The sequence below is a fragment of the Leucopleurus acutus genome, assembly GCF_964270905.1.
Source record: "Leucopleurus acutus genome assembly, chromosome: 16".
Taxonomy (NCBI): Eukaryota; Metazoa; Chordata; class Mammalia; order Artiodactyla; family Delphinidae; genus Leucopleurus; species Leucopleurus acutus.
In genome coordinates this window covers 1,479,532-1,502,047 of record NC_139158.1, presented here as the reverse complement: position 1 = coordinate 1,502,047, position 22,516 = coordinate 1,479,532, and the positions used below count along the sequence as shown (strand labels likewise).

At 57.0% G+C, this 22,516-nt stretch overlaps 1 protein-coding gene across 1 annotated transcript in view; it reads left to right on the top strand.

The window, feature by feature from the left end:
* Positions 1-22,516, top strand: part of MAD1L1 (mitotic arrest deficient 1 like 1) — a 318,780-nt gene that overhangs the window by 1,895 nt on the left and 294,369 nt on the right. Inside the window, exons 2-9 of the mRNA XM_082856688.1 lie at positions 431-593; positions 3,868-4,008; positions 6,271-6,450; positions 8,844-8,968; positions 9,958-10,039; positions 11,269-11,399; positions 11,549-11,663; positions 13,715-13,776. Coding sequence (XP_082712814.1) covers positions 444-593; positions 3,868-4,008; positions 6,271-6,450; positions 8,844-8,968; positions 9,958-10,039; positions 11,269-11,399; positions 11,549-11,663; positions 13,715-13,776 — 986 coding nt within the window. The 5' untranslated portion in view covers positions 431-443. The remainder of the gene's footprint in view (positions 1-430; positions 594-3,867; positions 4,009-6,270; positions 6,451-8,843; positions 8,969-9,957; positions 10,040-11,268; positions 11,400-11,548; positions 11,664-13,714; positions 13,777-22,516) is intronic.

The window sequence follows — 22,516 nt, the reverse complement described above, 5'->3', positions numbered from 1 at the left end:
GTAGTGACACTTACTAACGTCTTTGTTATCCTGTAATTAGCGTTGCTGTGGTTGTCATCCTTACTGCCACCATTGTGTGCTTTGTTTCTGATTCCCAGAAGCTCGGCTTTTTGTGATTGCTTATGTGGGAGACGTGCCACCTGATTGTCGAACACCTTATCTTGGGAGCCGTCTGTCTGTCCTCCTGGTGTGTAGGTCAGCAGCTTGGTGGCATGTTGTACTTTTATGCCTCCGTCTCTTCTCTGAGAAATTGGCAGTGTGGGCTCCCAGTGAACTCCAAAGAATGTGGTTACGGACACTGGAATATTATAAGGGCACTGAGAGAGCATTAGGGGAGTGGGACTGCCCGAAGGTCCCCCTGACCGGGCAGCTGGCAGAGCTGATGGCTCATGAAAAGGCTTCCTGTGACCCTTGCCTTGTTTTCCTCCAGAAGGGAAGTGGCCATGGAAGACCTGGGGGAGAACACCACCGTCCTGTCCACCCTGAGGTCTTTGAACAATTTCATTTCTCAGCGAGTGGAGGGAGGATCTGGACTGGATGTTTCCACCTCTGCCCAAGGTTCTCTGCAGATGCAGTACCAACAAAGCATGCAGGTGAGTGGTATGTGTTGGGATAGGGGCCTCTAGGTAAAGACACCTGCTCTTAGGTGGGGCTGGTTCGAGTTCCGGATGGTGTAGGAGAGCGGTTTGTGGTAGGATAAGGGCCTCTACGTTCAGAGACTTTCCCTTAGGTAGGGCTGATGCAACTCCCATATGGTTGAGGCAGGTGTGCGCTTTCTCAGCCTAGAGGTCAGCTGGCCATCTCCCGCATCTCCAGCGTGGATAGTCATAGTTTTGGAGGATAGCCAGAGGTCGTGGTCAGGCCCTGAGCTGTCCTGGCTCAAAAGCCTGAGATAACAGCACCCCCAGAGTGGGTCAGCATTGTGCTGACACCAACGAGCTCGCAGACACTAGAGCTAGGATTGGAAAGCCACTTTATTCATTTAATCGAGGGAAACAGTCCCAAACTGCCTGGGCACATGACCACTGGAATTGTGTAGCCAGCTGCTGGCTCCCTTGGTGGTGTAACACATGGGAGGGCTGTGTTTTAAGCACAGGTTCTTGGTCAGCCTGGCAGGAAAGGCAGGGCAGTGAGTGAAGGATTGGCCATATGACAGCCTCAGACTATGGGGGCCATTTGCACATCTTCGCTTCAGTCTGCCATGGGATGATTTTTATAGTTTCACTTTGCTCATAGTCTTATTTCACTTTATTCCAAGTTCTCGGCAATGCTCACTGTGGACACAGTTGTAAAGGCTCAGGTCTCCTGAAGGACTTCGGCTTCTGGAGAGTCGTGGGGTCAGTGCTAGTTGGGGCAGGGATCACTGGGTCCACATAGGGAGGGAATGTGGTGTCTGAGCCATGTCCAGGCCCCTGCCACTGTCAGGGCTGCATCAGGTGATCTCTGGCTTCTCTGCTTGCATTCCTTCTCTCTTGTCAGCCTTGCCTGTGTTGCTGCCCTTTCTGCTGTAATGTCCTGTGTCAGACGAGCCAGTGGTTCCCTGTTGCTCTGGGAGCCCTGATGAGTCCATGCCGCATTTGCTAAAGCAGGGGCTGCTGTGTTTGTGTGCATCCGTTTGCTGGATAGTTGAATTGCTGCTGTGTGTTTGGTGGTGGGCTAAGTTGCTCACTGCCCTTTGTTGGCAAGCACTGTTCTTTATCCTGATGTTGGGTCATGTGTATTTGTTCCTGTGGTGGTGGCGGCAGACGACAGGGTCCTTGTGTTTTGTTTGTGATCCTTGCTCACTGGCAGGATATGAAGTTGGCATCTGTGGTCGAAGAAAGTTATAATTTTATTGATGGAGATGTCTGGGAACTTTTGGCCTGTTGGAACTATAGAGTCCAGAATTTCCAGGGTCCCTTGTTCTCACTCACCTGTGACCTGAAAGGCTTCCCCGGTTGGGAGATCAGTAAATGAGAGCTGTAGCCAGAGTGAGCTGGTTAGAGAGCCATGTGGCACCGGACCTGCCTAGGAGCCCTGCCCTTGGACCTGTCCTGTCTCAGGACTTCCGTCAGTGTTCTGTCTCTTTCCTGGCATGCCTGGCAGGTGAGGGAATAGCAAGTGAGGGAACAGAGCAGCTGCAGGTCTGGGCAGTCTGGAGGCAGAGAGCAGTGTGTTGCCTACTAGTCCCCTCCCCTGCTTTATTTTAAGGTTCCTGTTTCTGTGTGCAGGTGTTTATAGTCTGCTGTGCTACGTGTCAATATTGGCTTAAATATAAAAATATGTTCAGTGACTTTCCTTCAGATATAGTCAATGTTCCAGGAAGATGTGGCCAATGGATGTGTGTCTCCGGGACTTCCGTGTGGTACCCACACCCTCGGAGCTGGGGTCCTGCCATCCTCTGAAGAAGCTGGGCCCTAGCTGCAGACTCAGAGTGAGACTAGGAAGACTGAGTTTGATGGAGGGTAGAGTTAGGAACTCCCAAATGTCAACAGGTGGGAATTGAAATGAGAGAAAATATCAGAGGGGTAAAGAAAGTGTGGACTTTGGCCTCCAAAGCATGTGGGGGAAGGGTGGAGAAAATGTCTTTTCTCTGGCCTGGGATTTCTCACGCTTGGCACTGTTGACATTTTGGGCTGAATAATTTTTTGTTTTGCAGGACATTCCTGTGCATCGTGGGATGTTTAGCAACATCCCTGGCTTCTACCCACTACATGCCAGGAGCAAACACAGAGTGTCGCCCCTTCTTGTGACGATCAGTTGTGTCCCCAGACAGTGCCCCATGTCCCTGACTGAAATGAGAACCACTTTCTATAGCACAGAGCATCTTGAACTTTAACGTGCATATGAATCACCTGAAGATATGTTTAAAAGGAAGGTTCCAATTTGGTGTCTGTGCGGTGTGGCCCGAGACTCTGCATTTCTGTTAAGTGCCCAGGAGATGCTGTGTTGCTGGACTGCAGGCCGTTCTTGGAGGGGTTGGGCTCTAGCCCCCTGAAGACAAGGCCCTTGCAGTCGGTGATTTGGTGGTACTGTTGGCTGTGTCTTCTGAGGCCCTTCAGAGCTTCAGTTCCACCTTATTTACCTACCCTCTGGGGGACGCAGACTTCTGAGATGGGCCCCAAACTGCTGGCCCCTGGTGGACTGGAGTTTCTCCCACTTAATCGAACACTAACTAGGTGTTGTGGCCCCGCGGTTCTGCAGATAGGATTAATAGTTCCAATCAGTTGACCTTAAGGTAGGGAGAGTACCTGGGTGGGCCTGACCCAATCAGGTGAGTCTTTAAAATCTGGGTTCAGAGATCAGACAGAGAAGTCAGAGATGCAGAGCAGGAAAGGGATTCCACACGTGTGAGATTCTCCCTCGTTGGCTTTGGAGGTGGAGAGGGCCATGTGGCAGGGAATGTGGGCAGCCTCTGGGAGCTGACAGCAGCCTGGGCCTTCCAGCCAGCAAGGAAATAGGAGCGTGGAAGAGGCTGCTGAGCTATAGGGGAGAGCACAGCTTGCCGACTGCATGGATTTTAGATGTTGAGACCCTGATCGGAGAACCTCGTTCTGTGTGCCCGGCCTTCTGACCCATGAAACCGACAGCCAGCATATGGGCGTTTAAGCTGCTGCGTTGGTGGTAGTTTGTTACACGGCATAGGAAGCAAGCCCTCACACTGTCATCTGAAAACGCACCTTCCTCTTTCGTCCTTTGTCACCTTCTCTTGTCTTGCTGCCTCCCTGCACTCCTTTCCCACCTGGGGGCCTGGTGTTCCTTCCTCCCCAGGGCTGAGCGAGGGCCTTGCTGGGAGCAGGTGCTCGGTGAGGGAGTGTTGAGTGAGCCCCTCGCCTGGCTGACGCAGCTTCTGAGGACCTGTCTTTCCTTTGCACGTGACCCGGTCAGCTGGAGGAGCGAGCAGAGCAGATCCGTTCCAGGTCCCACCTCATCCAGGTGGAGCGGGAGAAGACGCAGATGGAGCTGAGTCACAAGAGGGCCCGCGTGGAACTGGAGCGGGCAGCCAGCGCCAGTGCCAGGAGCTATGAGGTGGGCTCTGGTGGGGCCCCCCAGAGCAAGGGGGCGGTGCGTGTACCTGCCAGACCGTGGGGAGCAAGAGCCCAGCCAGCGGCCCAGGTGCTCTCCTCCAGGTGTCCAGGGCCTGCCTTCTTAGGCCACCTGAGGAAGTGGGTCGGGCCTCAGGTGTGCTCTGTGTCCCCAGGGAGGGCAGCACGAAGGGACGGCTGCCCTGCCACGTCTGCCCAGTGAGGTGCTGGTGGGCATTCGTCTCCGCTGGCTGCCTCGTTGCCCTGTCTTCTCTGTGAGAATTGGGATGGAGGTCTGGCACAAATGCCAGGTGGCCTGGGGGTTACAGGCCTCGAAAGTCACCGGCTTGCGTAAGAGTCTCGGGTCCAGGCTGGCTCTTGTGCAAATGGTTATAAGGTCTCAGCGCCAAGAACCCCAATCTCGGGGGCTGCTTCAGGTTGCGCTTGCCTTACCCAGGGCAGGCTGTTACCCAGAGGAGATGCTAGGTTTTTACTTAGTGCATCAATTCCACGCTTCCGTTGCTTTGATTAACAGCACTTTGCCAGGGTTTTTCAATAAGTCTCTGGCCTCTGTGCTTTCCCTGAGGATGGATATCTGGCCCCACTCTCACCTTATGTGGCATATTCCCACTCTTTCCTGGTCCCTGTAGAAATAGCTGATGGCTTCGAGGGTGAGATGCTAACTGGATGTACTTGAGCCCGATGTGCAGGCCCGTGGCCGTGGTGTGTTGTGTGGACTCAGTAGCCCAGTGTGCTGCAGGTGGGGGATGCTGCCTCGGCGTTGGCCCTGGTACTGCTCAGTGTGGGGCTTCTGCCGATGTTCTGGGTTGTCCTAGGAAAGATGTCCTGGGGGAGCCGGTGGGAAGAGGAAGAGGGAGAGGCCACGGGAATCTTGCAAGTATTGAAGTGAGTCACAGTCTTTCTTGGGGAAATCCAAGGGTACAGGGCTGACTGAGCTTAATCCTGGGGCCCCCTCGCTGAACTTGCGCCTTCCTCTCGGAGAGACCTTTCCCCGCTGCCCGTGGACTTGGCTGAAGACGGCCCTCGAACCGTCTGAGCCGGTGGTTTTCAGTTTGTCCCTTTGAGTCTTGGGTATCTGCGAAGGTTTTTCAGGGACTGCCAGTTTGGTAGTGGGTGGAGAGGGCAGGTGGGTGGGAATCTCAGCCCTCCCACCTGGAAATACCCATGAGATGGTGAGACTTCAGTGTCCAAGGTCTGGGGACCTGCCTGGACTGCCGCATGTGCACTTGGGACTGGCAGCCTGAGGAGAGATGCCACGTCTTGCCCTGTGATGTGCTGGCCGGGTCCCTGCACAGCCACAGCACCTCACTCCTGCATCTTGGCAGGTCCCCAGGCTTTAAGGCCTCCTGGTGGTTTGGAGGCTGTACTCGCGGTTGGTGGCTCCTTTGAACCCTGGATCAGCAAGAGGCCGTGGCCCTGGCCGTGCTTTTCTTAAGCTCCTCCTTGCCGCTGGGCTCCTGGTCTCAGCACTGCCTCTGAGTACGGCAGGCCCTGCGAGTGCCCGGCAGGCAGCCCTTGGGAGCTTCTGCGGCTCAGCTTCCTGATGAGAGGTCAGAGGTCAGCAGAGTGTCAGGCTCCATGTAACTAGGACTTGGTGCCTTTGCCCCTGGGACTCTGGCTGCCACTTGTGGTCCCTTTGCTTCTTGGGCTGAGGGTAACCTCAGTGGCCGACACTTGCCCCTTCAGACCCCGAGGGATCGTCAGAGTGAGGAGTCTGAGTTCTGTGCATTCCTTACCAGCACAAGCCACGCGGCCCCTCGAGGGGGCCAGTGCAGGGTGGCTCTGAAGCTCTGGGGGAGATGAGGGCCCAGGGTCACGTGCTCCTGCCTGCAGGCTCCTGGCCGCGCCCCCTGTCCCTGCCCGGTCGTCCACTCTCTGGGGGCTGGGGGCGTGCCGACTCACTGGAACGGGAGCCGCCGGAGCTGCCAAGCTCAGAGGCATCTTCCCAAGGTCGAGTCTGAGTGAGATCGCTGTGCTCCTCCTTGCAGATGGCCACCGTGAGCAGTGGTCGGTGGCGGTGACGTGTGCCGAGCGCCCTCCCGGGGGGGCGCCGTGAGATGCGGCGTCGCGCCGCTGTGGCCGGGCGCTCACCTTGGAGGGCGTCCTGCTGCGGCCTCGGGGGGCCTGTGGGCTTGGCTCTTGCCTTATCGGTGGCTCTGCTCTGGGTCTCGGTCCTGTCCGGCGGGCAGAGTGGGCTGGGCTCGGCCTGCTCACGCGCCGTCTCACCAGGCGTTCTCCTTGGCAGCGCGAGGTGGACCGCAACCAGGAGCTCCTGACGCGCATTCGGCAGCTGCAGGAGCGGGAAGCCGAGGCGGAGGGGAAGATGAAGGAGCAGCTGCAGCGCTACAGGGTGTGCCAGCAGAGCCTGGACGCGGCCAGCAAGAGGCTGCGGGACCAGGAGGATGGCCTGGCCGAAGCTGGCGAGGTGAGGGGCTGGGGTGCTGCCCTCTCCCCGCGAGCAGTCTCTGGGCGGAGAGGAGACGAACTCCCACCTCCAGCACGGTAGCTCCGTGGTAGCGCCACTGTGTACTTCTGCTTCCCACGTGTGTGCCTACGTTTTTTGCGTAGTTGCGATCATAGCAAAAATACTAATTTTCCCTTCTGTGGTTTTCAGTTAGTAAGTTGAATACTTTTTTAGTCTTTATGATTATGATTTTTAGTGGTTGACTAACCTGTTTTTGGTCACTTTCAAGTGTTTTTTTTTTTTTTATACACACACACACACACACACACACACCCTGATACAGATACATATGTGGTAGATAGCTTCATGCGTGTAGCCTTTTTGTTTCTGTTGAATGATTTCGTTTGGACAGATCTCTAGGAATCGGGTTATAAGATCACCAGGTACAGGTCTCTCTATGGCTTTTGCTACCAGTTGCTGTGTTCTCCTAGTAGCTATTGTTGAGGATTCTACTTTCACTGGAACCTCTACCTGTCACGAATAATGGTGTTTTCTGGAAATACTTGTGATTCTGCCCCCCCGCCCCCGCCCCCGGAGATGTGTCTCTGGATTTGCATTTCTTTGATTATTAATAAGGTTTGTGAGCATCTGAGAATATGTCTGGAACCAGAGCATAGATCAACCGTAGTCCTTATGGTCTCTACCAACCGAAGGTTGTGTAAGCTTTAGAGACAGAACCCAGACATTGATGCTTGTGGAAATTGGACTCCTCTGACCTTCCCTGTGTCTTTGCTGTGCTGCTCAGGATCACAGGCTGCGAGGAGGAAGATGAGACGCTGCCGGGGGGGGGGGTCGGGGGCCGCGGGATCACCGGGGTTCTGTGTCTGCGTGGTCTTCTCTCCTTGGTGGCTCTTCGGAGCAGCGCCAGGTTATCTCTGCCTTGGCGGCGCTGGAGAGCATGTTAAGCTTGTCCCTACATCTGTCTTCTGGTGTGGGTGTTGGCAGGAGCGGCCGTAAGACAAGTCCTCCCCCCGCCCTGGGTGTGAGCCTGCTTGCGCTCGCAGGCTCCTCTGGAGGACGGGGGTGGGCACGTCCTGCACATGGCTCAGTGAGGAGCGATTTGGGGGGCACCCTTGGCACAGAAGTTGCAGAGCAGACGCCCGCGGGGCCTGGCGCGGCAAGGGTTGTGGCGGTTTGGGACGGAGACCCCGACGTTGCTCATCTCCCTTTTCACCCCGTGGAGAAGGCGTCCTTGGTTCCGAGTCTAGGTTTGTAAACCTCCCGCCCGCACAGCTGTGTTCTCTTGTCGCGGTGCCTGGCCTAGATGCTCGTGCTCTCTGAGGTCACCCTGGTGGTGGCCTGGCTTTCGCTCAGCTTTGTCCTCCAGGCGGTGGGCTGTCTGACTCCTGTATTCAGCACAGCGCCTGTACCTTTATTTAGTTCAGGAAGAATCCTCAAAGGATATGTTCATTGTTAAATAAATCTTAAGTATTTTCATTCTTCTTTGGGTCCCAGATTGAGAGTCGCTGTTATAATAAAGGAAACCATGCAGGTCGATGAGAGGGTAGGACACAGACCCACCCCCCATCAGCCTCCCTGGGGGGCCTGCTGTGGCCTCCGTGTTTGCAGACGGTGCCCCGTGCGAGGGTTGCTCACTGTGTGAGTTTGCCAGGCCGTCCTCTTGCCCTCAGCTTGTAGGTGGATGTCTGACTCTCAGAGGCTGATGGGGCGATGTTTCCACTTGTTAACTTAGAGTGACGCCCTTGAGTGGGCTGGCTTTTCCTGTTGGAGGCGTGCTCTCTTGCCCCAGGAAAGCCACAAGTGGGGTCCCCTCACCAGAAGGTTGTCTGGGGAGGGTGTGGTCCGAGCTGAGGACTGCGGTTCCGCCCCAGTGTCCGTCTAGCGGACTCGCTGTCCTGGAGGCCTCCCTGTGCCTTCCCCCATGACCCCTTCTGGCCTCCACGGCACTCGTGCAGCTCCCGTTCGCTGTGTGTGGCTCTCGTGGCGTCATGCTGAGGAGCCTCGGCGCCCACTTCTGACTGCTTGGCGGGTGCCCGGCTTGTCCCCGTGTAGCGTCTCCTGCACAGCTGGGCGGGGGGCACGGTGGGGGGGTGGGGTGGTTAGAGAAGGGATTCTGGGCTGAGGACAGAGTGGGTGTGGGCCGCCATGGACTGGGGGGCTGTGCACACGCCGGCTGGGAAGGGGTGACGTGGGGTGTGGGTGTGGAGGCCGCCAGGCGTGAGGCCCGGGCCCGCCTTGGCCGGCAGCGTTCTCACTCCCGAGGCCGCGGGTCACCGAGGCGGGGCTCGGGTGGGGTTGAGGGGTGGTCACGTGTTCCAAAGGAGGAGATGGCTCTGTCCTCGCCCTCCAGAGCGGGACGGGAGGGGACCGGCTCTTGTCTGTCTCGCTTTCAGACCGTCAGTGTGCTGAAGGGGAGGCTCTCGGACCTGCAGTGGAGCGTGATGAACCAGGAGATGCAGGTGAAACGCCTGGAGTCTGAGAGGCAGGAGCTGAAGGAGCAGCTGGAGCTGCAGCACAGGTGAGCGTGGAGGCGGGCAGGTCCGCCCCCTTCAGGGCAGGGGTCCCCGCCCCTTTGCCAGGTAAGCCTGGCCAGCTGTCCCCCTGGGTACAGTTGGCCCGAAGCCTGCTGGGCTGCGTGCCGAGCTGGGCGTCCACTCGTTAACCATGTGCCAGACCCAGGCTTGCTCTCCTGCGTATGCCCTCTGTGGCGTGAGCGCCCAGCGTTCACGAACGTCGTGTGCACTGAAGCTCTGAGGTTCCACGAGTGCCCTTCGTGTGCTGGCCTCCCATCCACAGCTGTTGGGACACACTGAGGCCTTTGAAGCCAGGACCTTTTAGTGCCAGAACAGAGCAGTGTTTCAAATGTTCCAAGAATAAGAAGCGGGAACAGTCATTTCTTTCCTCCTCTGGGGGTGGGATGCCTTCCTGGAGGGAGCTTTCAGAGAAGATGTTGGGTTTGAGCGGGATTTTGAAGGCTGCGTAGGACATGCCCTGGGGCAGGGGGGACGGGGGTGGGAAAGGACGTTCCTGGGGAGGGAGCCCTCTGAGCAAGGGCACGGCAGGATGGAGGAGCTCGCCAGGAGATGCAGGTAGAGACAGCGCTCTCCCAAGCTCGTGGCCTCTACCTTAGCAGGTGTTGCCTTAGGGGAGCTCTGACCACTCGGTGGAATGGGGCAGGGCTGGGGGGGGTGGGTCGGTCCTGAGCCGGTCCTTGGCTTTGGCTGTTCCAGGGCCAGCAGAAGCTCCTATTGTGAGAGGTGTGGGGAGGCGAGAGGACTCGCAGGTGGTCTGGACTTACGTCCAGGACGTGCCCTGCGACTCAGGCCACAGAGCCATCAGCAGGGGCTGGGCCCTGGACCCTGAGGCGTCCTTGCAGGGAGCGTGCAGGAGTGTGCTTGCACGCGTGTGTGAGTGAGTGTGTCTGTGCTGGAGAGCTTTTAGAGTGCGGGCAAGTGCTGGCTTTACCACATGCCTGTTTCTGCACATGGTGTACTGTTTCCTTAATAGGAAATGGCAGGAAGCTAACCAGAAGGTTCAGGAGCTCCAGGCCAGCCAAGAAGCACGGGTGGACCAAGAGCAGAGGATTAAGGTGAGTTGCTCCGTTTGAGTCCCTGGCCTGTGCCTGGGAGATGTCACAGCGCTGGGCCCGGCCCCCCATGACCCGTGGCTGTTTCAGAGCTGGGGGCGTACTCAGTGGCATCTAGTGGCAGTTAGCTGCCTGTGTCCACTGTAGCTGTTCACATGTCGGTTGTCTCCTTACGTGCCGGGCACTGTGCTGGATGCCGGGGTGCGTATTTATGCTCCCAGGAAGCTCGTATGCTTTTGGATGAAGATCAGAATCAAACACATAGAGTAAAAAGTAAACGTTTGCTAACTTCAGGTACCACGGGATGCTGTGCAGATGATAGAACAGGACTGGAGAGGGTGAACAACAGCCTGCCTGATGTCGCACAGCTAGTGCAGGACTCAGCTGGGTCTCAGCCAGGTCGGCGTGACTCTAGTTCAGGCCGTGCTGCCGCTCTGTGGGAGGACGCGGCCGGGGAGCCGTGATGGCTGCCGCTGCCCGTAGAGCCACGTCGCGCACCGGGCCCCGCTCCCGTGCTCTGGCTCCGTGTACCCCCAGCTCCATCTTGTCAGCTTCCACACCTCCCGGCTCGCTTTCGCCTCTGGTCTTCACGTGCTGTCCTCTGCGGCTCGTCCGTCTCTCCTCCCCGGCCCTCACTGCTTCACACGACCCGTTACATCTCCCCTGCCTCGTCCGCCCATCTGAGTCCTTGGCCCGCTTCTCAGTATTGACTTGCCTGCACGGCCTGATGTCTGTCTTTTGTACGCTCTTCCCTGCAGAGACCTCATCTGTCCTCTGTGTGATGGTGTCCCCGCTGCTTGACCCAGTACCTGGCCCAGAGCTGGGCCCCTTAGTGTTTGTTGTTCTGTGACTCGTCACTGAGTCTCCCCGGTGTCTCCGTGTGTTCCCGGGGACTACATGTCGTAATGGACAGGCTGTCCTCACCGTACAAGGACTCAGTCAGGACCCTGTGCCACGGGAGTGGCAAGCAGAGCCAGCGTTTGAGGGTGGGTGTCGATTCATGGAGCATTCGCCGCGCGTCCTTGTGCTGGATGTGTGATGGGCTCCTGCCCTGCAGGCGGCATGGCACGTGGCGCGTGGGGCTACCCTGAGAGTGTCCCCTGAGGACACCGCGCAGAGGCACAGCCGGCGCAGGCTGCCCAGAGGCGGGGGCCAGGGCCGTGGAAGTTGCCATGGATCTGGGACAGTTAGGCGCCCATGACTGTCTCCCTTCTGTCTCCGGCCTCGATCAGGATTTGGAGCAGAAGCTGACCCTGCAGGAGCAGGATGCTGCAATCGTGAAGAATATGAGGTCTGAGCTGGCGCGGCTGCCCACGGTGGAGAGGGAGCTGCGGCAGCTGCGGGAGGAGAACGCCTGCCTGCGGTGAGGGGCCTGGGTGGGGGTTGGTGGCGGTGTGTGCGTGCGTGTGCAAAATGTTTGCAGCCTCCTTGGGTGCAGCCCCTGCTCCAGGGGCTCCTGCACCGTCCCTGGCGGTGCGGCTGTTTGAGTGACTGTGCTTCTGGCCCTGCCAGGGAGATGCGGGACACCAACGGGCTGCTCCGGGAGGAGCTGGAGGGGCTGCAGCGGAGGCTGGGGCGGCAGGAGAAGATGCAGGAAACCCTGGTCGACCTGGAGCTGGAGAAGGAGGTGAGCTGGTCCCCGTGGGTGTCCTGTGGCTGGCTAGGGGAGACCCTAGGTGTTTTAGTCCTACATTCCAGCTGTTCAGCTAAAATGTGGCAGCCGCTGGGCTAGTATGGTAGGCAGAATAGTGACCCCTAAAGACAGCCCCATCCTGCTCCCCAGAACTGTGGGCAAAGGGGATCGAAGGGTGCTGACCCCTAGCTGTGGTAGGGAGGCTCCCTTGGGGCTCCTGGTGGGCCCCAGCTGGGCCGCTGTGCTCACAGGTCCTGACAGGGGCTGGAGGGGGTTGGAGGTCAGAGCCATGTGAGGGGAGGAGGACTTGCTGCTGCTCTGGGTGGCGATGAATGGAGGAAGGCGCTGTGAGCCAGGGAACGTGGGCACCTCTAGAGGCTGGAACGGACGAGGAAACAGGTTCTTCCCCAGGGCATCCAGGAGGAGTGTGGCCCTGCGACCCCTTGACCTGGCACAGTGAGGCCCTTGCTGGGCTCTGACCTACGGAGCTGTGAGACAGTAAATGTGTATTGTTCTCAGCCACCGAGCTCGTGGTAGTTTGTTTCAGGAGCTCTGATGCTGAGTCAGAGAGCGGAGATGGCTGTGGTACCTGGAACACGTTGTTCCCACCCATGGATGTGAACAGACACCTATGCTGAGTTTCCTTTCCCTGTGGCTACTGCTGGGACTCATGGGGACATTTTGTGGGTTGTTGTAGAGATGGCCGTGGGCGTCAGTGCCGAAAGCATCCTTGTTCGCTTGCTGAGCAGACCAGCACGAAGGCCTCCCGGCTCCAGGCCCGGGGTCCTTCTGTCCTTCCACACTGCTTCCCTGTGGTCACCTTCAGTCACCTTCCTTTCTGGTTTGCCCGGCGTAAACCATGTCACCACTTCCCGTAGCTTGCAGTCTGGTCAGAGTGCTCGTCAGCTGCGCCCCCCAGTGGGTTCACTGCCAGCTGAGGCATCGTGGGTCTGGAGCACAAATCCCTCAGGCGTCGGCTTATGTGGGCACTTGGCCTGAAAAGGCAGTTCCGGAGTCCAGCAGCTTTTCTCTGGACGTAGTTTGTTTTGAAATTGGTTAAGATTCTGCATGTAGAATCACACTGCCTGGGTTCCAGCCCTGCTGTCGCGTGCCCGCTGGCGGTGTGACCCCGGCAGATTATTTAACCTCTCTGTCCACCTGTGTAACGAGGAACGCGTGTCTCCCTACAGGGTTGTGAGGATTAAATGAGTAGTGTAACGTGCTTAAACAGTGGTAAACGCTGACTCAGCGTCAGCTGTAGTAATAGATTTATCAACCAGTCTTGTGCCCAGCACACGATAGGGGTCAGGAAGTACTTGAGTGGCTGAATGAGCGCACTGAACAGCGCTGGGCTTGGCCCCCGGAAGGAGTGGGAGGCCAGACAAAGGCACGCGGTCTAGGAAGGTAGCAAGACTCCAATGTGGGATGTGGGTCAGTGGAGCGGCTGTGAGAATACAAGGGCGGGAGGCCCGGCATGCGGGCCGGGTGGGGGCACCGCTGCTGCCCCCTGTTCTTCCCAGCGGCCACAGGGGCCCAGCCCAACGCGCGTGCGTGCGTGTGTGTTGGGGGGTGGGGTTTGGCTCTCGGCCCAAGTCTGTCTGCCCTGGGGCTTGGCATCCTGAGGAGCACCCGGAGGATGGGCGACAAGGCCGTGGGCAGCGTCTGCCCCCCTGGTGGTTATCGCAGGACCGTCCAGGAGGCTGTCTGCTCCCGACCCCTTCCCCCAGCCCGCAGTCCTTCTGGCCTGCTGGGAAGCTTGAAGTTACGGAGCCAGGAATGAATGAGATGTTAAGCACGCAGTGTAGCTTCAGCGGTTGGGAAGCAACCTGTCTGCTTTGGAGCGGATGGGCGCGTTTCTGCGTTTTAGCTCAGCGATCAGGGCGAGCCGTTCCGGAGGATCAGGGAGGTGATGTCGTCGGTTGGTTTTGTGTGGTGCTGCCGTGCTGGGGGTCGAGGTGCGTGTGTGGAGGAGGTGGCAGGGCCCGGCACTTGCACGGAGATGACGGGCACAGCGCTCTAAGGGCTCTACTTCCGTGTCTTTTCAGAGGCTGCTGACGAAACTGCAGAGCTGGGAGAGGCTGGACCAGACCACGGGCTTGAGCATCAGGTAGGCGGACGGCGCCGGGGCACAGGGTCCCCACCTTTTCTCCGCACAGATGGCACCTTTGGCAGAACGGGCCCTGCCAGCCCGGTTCCCTCCAGCAGAGGCCCTGCCTGCGGCTGCTTAGGTTTAAGGAGATGGAAGTGGGGACTCTCCCCGCCGAGGACGGGACATTCTCGACAGAGCGCTGGCAGGCGTGGGCCCTGCATTGTTGGGTTTTCTTGAAGGGCTCTTTTTTGTTTATACTGAGGAAGTAGTTGCTTTTGAGGGGAGTCATTTCTTTTAGGTGGTTGTAACGAGTAGAGATAAACTGAGTCTTCAGGGGCAAAAAAGGAACACAGGGTGATGGAGGATTGTTTCCCATCAGGCCCTGGCAGCAGCCTCAGCTTGTCTGTTGAGCTAACGCCAGCAGGTGAATGGCAGGCGGGGCTGCTGGATGGCCGAGCGGGCCTGGTTCTCAGACGGGCATCTTCCCACCGCTCCCTGCTCCCGATTCCATCTGTCCTGCTGCCTGTCCTTCTGGGGCCGCTGTCCCTTTCTCCAGTGTCGCTCCACCGCTGGCCCTTAGCCCCCAGGTCCCTTCCCTGCCCGGTCCGCCTGCAGACCGACTGCCCACTGCTCCGGTCTGGGGGTGGGGGTGGGAGATGGGTCCTTCAGGATTAGTCCTGGCGCCTGGGGCCTGTGGCGTGTAGAGACTGTTTGTCTGCTGTGTGACTTGAAGCCTGTGTCTTCTCGGGGGTCTGTCCTGCTGCTCTCGGAAGCTGGGCCTAGATAGAGAGCCCTCCTCAAAGGGCCGTCCTGTAATCACAGCCTCTGACTGCTCATCTGGGACCTGCACCAGCTCCGTCGCACCATGGACTCCAGCTGTCTGTCACTTGAGGATGCCCCTTCGTTTTCCTTCTGCCTCGCTATCGCTAAGTCTCAGAGGACAGAGTAGGCTGTTCCCTCCTGAACTCCACCTGCGGAACCCAGGGTCATGTAGGGCTGGCCCCAGCGAGGCCTAGATGTTTTGTGTTTCTTCCTTTTCTCTGGGCTGATGAACTCGTGGGGAAGCTTCCCTCCCACTCCCAGGGAGGCTCACGTCAGAAGAGAATGTTCCATGACTTTTCTCTTGTGCGGGAGATCGGAGGCCCTCTCGCGCCGGGTGGCACCGGCTGCTGGAGTGTTTGAACGCCTCAGTCAGGGCAGCAGGGCCGGCGTGCAGCCGGCTGCCGTCTCTGGCCAGAATGGCGTAAGGGTCAGTGTGCTGGACACGATGGAAGGTGCAGCTGCTCCTTGAGACCTTTTGGTCCCGCTTCCAAACCTGACCACTGCCGCCCACCTCCCGGTGGCTGGCACATGGTTGGGGCCTATGCCCGCAGGCTTCTGGGCTGGTCCCGTGCTTACGCGTGTTGTGTGTTTACCCCGCCTGCCCTTACTGACCAGGCCCTGGAGGCGGGAGGAAGGAAGGGGTGGTTCGGAGCGCTGGCGGAGGTGGGGGCTGCCCACGCCTGCTGGCAGCTCGGGGTCAGCAGGAAAGGGGGGCACGCGTTTCCCTGTAGGGAAAACAGGCGGTTCGCGAAGGCTGGAGTCCTGTCCCGCTCTCCCGCCCGTCAGGGCGCCCCTCTTCGAGTCTGTGCACTGCTCCAGGCCAGTCTCTTGCCCTTGGGCAGGGCCGCAGGGCTTGCCTTGCTGTGTTGGTGGAGGTTAGATGCGCCTGTGCGCCGGGTGCCGTGCACACTGCAGAGCAGTGAGGTGTGGCTGGCTGTCCTCGTCTCCTGGGGTTCCTGGTGGGAGCCCCTGTAAAGAGAAGCCTTCTTTTCATGTGCTTTGTGGCGGTTGTGCCTGGGCCGCTTCTGGGGGGCCCTCGGAAACCTTAGCTCTTCCGCCCTTTTCTGTCCCTACTAGGGCGTTTGGGGCGGGCCCTCACCTCCGGCAACTCCTGCCCTGCTTACGCGGGTACGTGTGTCGAGTGCCGGTTGGAGGGTCACAGGCTTGCGGTGTAAGTGTGGCCCATCAGCTGGATCACCTGGGGAGTTTGGTGCACGTGCAGACGCCTGGGCTGAGGTCAGGCCCATTGAGTCCGCCTCTCCAGCGCTGGACTTGAGTCTTGGTGTGACCACAAGTAGCATGAGGGGTTTGGCTCTCTGTTGCCGGGTTTTGGGCCGTCATTAGCGGTTTCTGAGCAGGGAGGGTAAATTGGTGGAGCCCACGTCTCTTGAAATTGAGTATGGGGGTGGGAAATGGGCATAGGGGTTCTCGGACACAGGGAGAGGCTGGGGGCCCGTTGCTGCAGTGTGGGGTCCCTGCAAAGGGGTGGGCGTGGGAGGGAGAGATGTGCACTGTTCCAAGGTGACGTTGTCTGGGGGTCCCTGCCTGGTGGGCGGAGGTGGGCTCCGCCAGGAGCTGAGGGACACCCTTTGTCACTCTCGCAGTGTTCAGTGCAGCGGTAGTGACTGGGGCCATCTCAGACCCTGTTAAACTGTGGCTGCACATGTGTCTGACCCCAGCTTAGCCCCTGTGTGTTGTGGGGTCTCTTTTACACCCGTTTCCACATCTGTAAATGGAAGAGTCTTCTGGAACATTAGTTTCTCACCATGGGGTCACGAATCTCTGAAAATCTGATGAAAGTCATACTTTCTCCCCACAAAAACACAGGTTTGCGAGTGGGTGCGCGTGGACGTGAGATTTTGCGTGCTAGTCCAGGGACCCCCTTCCCCAAAGTGTGATCAGCCAGCTCCAGCGGACAGCAGAAGTTGGAGTCCAGCAGTTGCCCTGGCATTAGAGGTTCGAGGGGCTGGGAGGGTGTTTTGGCCTGGCCTGGCAGGCATGCGTCTGTTGTGTCTTTTTTAATGTATATATATTTTAATTTATTTTTATCTATTTGTTTAGGCTATGTTGGGTCTTCTTTGCTGTGTGTGGGCTTTCTCTAGTTGCGCCGAGCGGGGGCTACTCTTTGTGGCGGTGCGCGGGCTTCACATTGCGGTGGCTTCTTTTGTTGCGGAGCACGGGCTCTAGGCGCACGGGCTCAGTAGTTGTGGCTCGCGGGCTCCATGGCATGTGGGATCTTCCCGGACCAGGGCTTGAACCTGGGTCCCCTGCATTGGCAGGCGGGTTCTTAACCACTGCACCACCAGGGAAGCCTTGTTGGGTGTTTCGGTCAGGGCGTTGCCGTAATTTTGCTCATTTGGGGCCTGTCAGGACCCCAGGCTCTGGCCGCCGTCCAGCGTCTCTGTGGTTTTCTGAGAGCTGCCGCCACCAGGTGGCACCGCCCCCCCTTGGTGACCGTGGCTCCCTGCTACCTTGGGGCTTGTAGAGGGCTCTGCGGTCTTGCAGAGGTTAGGGACAGAGAAGGGTCCACGTGGCACCACGGTGGTCACCCTCTTCCTAGTTTGGGATTTCTTAAATCGTGAGGACCTAGGGATAACAGGGCGGTGGGGGGTGACTTGGCTGGTGGGTCAGCCAGTGCAAACCTATAGGGAAGCCTGCTGGGCCGAGTGTCCTTATCTGCCAGACGAGCTTGTCCACCCTTGACGTCATCTGATCCCCTGTCTGCAGCACATGGGTCATGTGAGTCAGGGGCAGGTTGACATCAGGACTTTGAGGGTGCGAGGGAATGCCCTGCATGGGTGAGGTGGGGCCTGTGCACTTGCAGGTGCTGGTGTGGGGAGGAGGGTGACTGCGTCTGGTGTCTGGACATTCTTGTCCCAGGGTCTTGAGGGTTGGACTGAGGGAGTGGGCAGTGGTGCGGAGGGCTGTGACTCGCTGAGCCTCATTCCTCGGTAGCGGGGTGTGTCGGGATGATTTGAAGGTACTGAAGAGGGACACCCTGTGATGTATCTGCGAAGTACCTGGGAATAAATTTAACAAAATATGTGTATGGGACCCATACACTGGAAACACTAAGATGTTGCTGAGAGAAATTAAGGATAACCTGGTAACAATGCAAGTAACTGGAGAGAGATACCGTGTTCATGGATTGGAGTACTCAGTGTTGCTAAGACAATTCATAGATTCAACACAATCCCTATCAGAGTCCCAGGAGGATTTTTGGGGAGAAATTGACAAACTGATTCTAAAATCTCTATAGAAATGGAAGGGACCTAAGACAGCTGTCAGAGTTTGGAAGAAGAATGAGTTAGAGGGCTTCCAGCAGCTGGTTGCAGGCACACTGTGAACGGCATTAATCAAGACAGCGTGGTCATGGTGTAAGGATAGGCATGTAAATCAATAGGGCAGAATAGAAAGTTCAGGAATAATCTAAGAATGTAGAGTCAATTGATTTTTGTCAAAGGTGACAAGATAATTCAATGGGAGAGAGTCTTTCAACAAATGGTGCTGAAACAGCAGGGAATCTGTACAAATAGAGACCTCATACTGTCCACAAAATCAGTTCAGTGGGACATGGACTTAAATGTAAAAACAAACTTCTGGAAGCTTTGCTTGGGTTTGGCAAAGAGTTCTTAGGACACAAAAAGCATGAACCAGAGGTGAAAAAAATTGGTAAGTTAGACTTCAAAATTAGAAACTTTTGCTTTCAAAAGACACAGTTAAGAAAAAAATAAGGCAAAACATAGACTAGGAGAAAATATTTGCAACATGTGTGTCTGACTGAGGACTTTTATCCACAGTACAGAAAATATTCCTCCAAATTGATAAGATGACCAAATTTAAAAAATGGGTGAAAGACTTTGAACAGATAACTTTGAGAAGATAAGAGTGATGAAAAAGGACATGAAAAATGCTCGGTGTCATTAGTCACAAGAGGAGTATAGGGGGGCTTCCCTGGTGGCGCAGTGGCTGAGAGTCCGCCTGCTGATGCAGGGGACGCGGGTTCGTGCCCTGTCCGGGAGGATCCCATTTGCCGCGGAGCGGCTGGGCCCTTGAGCCATGGCCGCTGAGCCTGCGCGTCCGGAGCTTGTGCTCCACAACGGGAGAGGCCACGACAGTGAGAGGCCCGTGTGCCGCAAAAAAAAAAAAAAAAGAGGCCCAGGTCAGGGATCCTGCATGCAGCAGCTAAAGATCCCGCATGCTGCAGCTAAGACCTGGCGCAGCCAAATAATTAATTAAAAACAGAACGAGGAGTGCAGAGTAAGGTCACAGTGAAATACTGCTCTCGCGTGGTGAAGATGTGGAGCAGCTGGAGGTCTCACGCGCTGGTGGTACCGCGGGACACAGCACAGCTGCTTGGGCCACCACGGGGCAGCTTGCTGTATGTGGGTGATACCACCCGGCAGTTCCACTCCTGGTTACTGACCCAAGAGAAACGAAGACGTGTGGCCTCCCAGAGACTCGTGTGTGAGCGTTCACAGCAGCTTTATTCATAGTAGCCCAAACCGGGAACCAAGTCAGGTGTCCATCACGTGAACGGAACATCACTGAGCAAGAAATAGGAGACAGGTGCTGTGTGCAGAAACGTGAATCTCTCACTGAGCAAAGGAAGGCAACTCATTCAGTTCACACTGCATGATGCCATTTACTTGAAATTTTAAAAAAGGCAGAACTGACCTATGACAGAAGGAGGGTGAGTGGCTCCTTAAGTCTTGGGTTGGGATATGATTGGGGACCTGGGGGACCCTCACCTGTGACTGTCACGGCAGCAGCTACACAGTTGTATGTATGTCACGCTTCAGTCAAGCTGGTCCGAGGATGATGAGTAATCGGCACTCCTGACAGCTGTGAGGGGAAGGAGAAGGCCTAGGAGGTGGCCTGGACTGAAGTCAGGAGTGGATGGGGATGCTTTTTAAAGCCTTCATTTTGGGAAGGAACCCATTTCTTGAGCTTGTCAAAGGCCCATGGGCAGCTGGGACCAGCCCAGGCTTTTTCAGTGTTCCTGGGGCAAGTGCTGTGGGAGTGTCACCAGGGGAGGCCAGGTGTGGGCTGCAGAAGGGCAGGTGGTTTCATGGTAAACCCAAGCTCTGCAGAGGAGGAAGGTGAAAAGTGAAGGTGGTCTTCAGTCCTCCCCATCTCGCCTCCTCCGGGCTTGCCCTGTGTCACTGCTGTCCGGCGCCATCACGTGGTGCTCTAGTTATGCCCGGGGGTGCCATTCTCAGAGCAGGATTGAGGGCTGCCCCCAGGGCTGGGCAGCAGGGTGCTACCGCTCTTACCCCCAGTCCGTCTCTCTAGGCAATGCCTGATCAATTCCTGGGCATCTTTCTAGAAATGTATGTACATACAAGCTCTTTTTTTTGTGTGTGTGTGCGGTACGCGGGCCTCTCACTGTTGGGGCCTCTCCCGTTGCGGAGCACAGGCTCCGGACGCGCAGGCTCAGCGGCCATGGCTCACGGGCCCAGCCGCTCCGCGGCATGTGGGATCTTCCCGGACCGGGGCACGAACCCGTGTCCCCTGCATCGGCAGGCGGACTCTCAACCACTGCGCCACCAGGGAAGAAGCCCCAAGCTCTGTTTTTCTTCCAGTTTAATTGTGATGTAATCAACCAATAACACTGTATAAGTTTAAGGTCTGCAGCGTAATGATTGGACTTATACATTATCATGAAATGATTACCATGGTAAGTTTAGTGAACGTCTGTTGTCTCATATAGATACAAAATTTAAAAAATTAAAAAGAATTTTTTCCTTGTCATACTAGCTCTTTATGTAGCCACCCCCTAAGAAGTGCTCATTCTGTACTAGTACCCTGCAGCCTTGCTTTCTTCCACCTAATTTCTGACAGTGTTTCTGCACCAACCCAGACGGGCCTACTGCATTGTTTTCAGAATCTATATGGTGTCCCGTGGTGTGGATGGGTCTGATTTACTTCACTCCCCTGTTGATGGATATTTCCAGGTTTTTTTTTTTTTTTCCCCACCAATAAGCAGCACTGTTTTGGTTGGATAAATTCTTAGAAGTTGAATTTTTTTTACCTAAAAGATATATGTGTTTGACCAAATTGCCCTCCAAAAACGTGTACTTGACCTTTCTGTCACAGTGTGAGAGCGTCATCAGTCGCTCCAGGCAGCATGCTTTCAGAGGTTCTAGCAGAGATTCCAAGTCAGGTCCCAGTAGAGTGAGGGGGCAGGAAATGAGCAGTGGCTGGGCTTTGAGAAAGAGTTCTTAGCAACCCCTCTTGGCGGGATCCTTATTCAGTAGGCATGGGATGCCTGTTGAGTCCCTCTGTCGCCAGGCCTCTAATTTCATAGAGGAAACAGTTTGCTCGTGGCAAGGGTGCCACTGTGGCTTGGCTCCTTCCCCATCCCTTTGTGCCTGCAGCTGGCCTGGTTTCAGTCAGGCTGGGAGGGCACAGTACCTGCCAGTTTGAGTGCAGGTGTGACGGAGCCTGCGGGGTTGCAGAGGACGCTGGTACCGGGGAGACGGAAAGGCAGGCGGGTTTTGCTGGCTCTGAGGCCTGGCAGCTGCGGCCCCCCCCGCAAACTGCTGACCCATCATCTGGAGTGAAAGCTGGGAACTGACAAGTGCTGATGCTGGACGTTTCCCCAAAACATTTGTAGGCGGGCCAGATGACGAGTCCTGGGGACTAGTTTCCCCTGATTTCTGAGGCCAATTAGGAGGCCGGCGAGGGGGAGTGCCTAACTTCCTCCTGAGAACGGATCGTATTGACCACCCTGGACACACTTGTTACCCTGGTGACTGTTGGCAATTTCTCATTACCTAGGTGTTGGGTTGATCAATACGGGCCGCGCTGTGGCTGCTTGGGAAGGTAGCTGGGCTGTCGCGCTTCTGGGTCGTTTTCATTGGTCTTGGTGTGTTTTCTTTGCAGGCACGAGAGGAGGGGGAAGGAGAAGGCTTTGGCCTTCCGGGGGCTCGTGAGCGGGGCCCGTTCTGGTCCCTCCTGCTGATGCCTTGGTCTCGGCTGTGAACCTTCTTATTGTTGGCTCATTCAGCACCTCGTGCATTCCCCACGGGCTGTTCTCAGGGAGCCTGGAGTCTGCAGGGGGCCTTGAAACATTTGATTTCTCCCTCAGGCCTGTGCCTCTGTGAGGTGTCAGCTCCCAGCCAGCCTCCCTGAGAACAGCCCCAGAGCTATGAGCTTCCTCCCCCACAGGGCGCAGGCAGAGGCTGGGGACTTCTGAACCCACCTCAGCCCCTTACATCCCCGTGGAGGCCTACAAGTTGTTCCCGTGCGTTTACTCATTGTGGGCGGCTGAGTCCCCAGCTTCTTTTTGCCTTGGAGGTTGTGTTTTCTGCACTGGTCAGCCTCAGGCTTCAGTCTCGTGAACTAGGAGCGGGGCCTGTCTTTAGAGCCTCCGTGCCTAAGTCCAGTGGGCGTTTCATAAACGTTTGGTGAGTGAGTGATGGCATCGTGACGGCTTTGTTTGGTGCGTTTGTGGTTTGATGTGACTTGGGTAGGGCATCCTTTGGCTCGCTTGGCTGCTGTGACAGAGCCCCAGCGTTATTCACAGCGTGTCCCGGTGGGAACCAGAAGACAAGTGTAGCAGAGAGCTTCCTGACAACGGTCATTCTTTCAGCGACAGTCCAGTCCGGGGCTCGGGGGAGCAGCCCCTGCCCGTCTCCCGCTCCCTGGTGAGGTTTCAGAGTCGGCAGCAGTGTGGACTGGTCTCTGCCTGCTGGCTTTATGCAGCAAGGTGTGGACGGACCGGCGTCTCTGACAGGCTCGCCTGGCCCCAGTGGGAGAAGAAACTGCTTTGTTCTGGTTGGGCTTGGGCAGGTTGGGAAGCTCTGACGGAGACCCAGTGGGCACAGCCCCGTCCCCCGACTCTGCGTGCGCAGAGCAGGCCACGGGCTGTGGGCTTTGCACCATTGTAGGGAACGTAAGAGAGAAACGCTTTCCAGAAGAAACCCTTCCC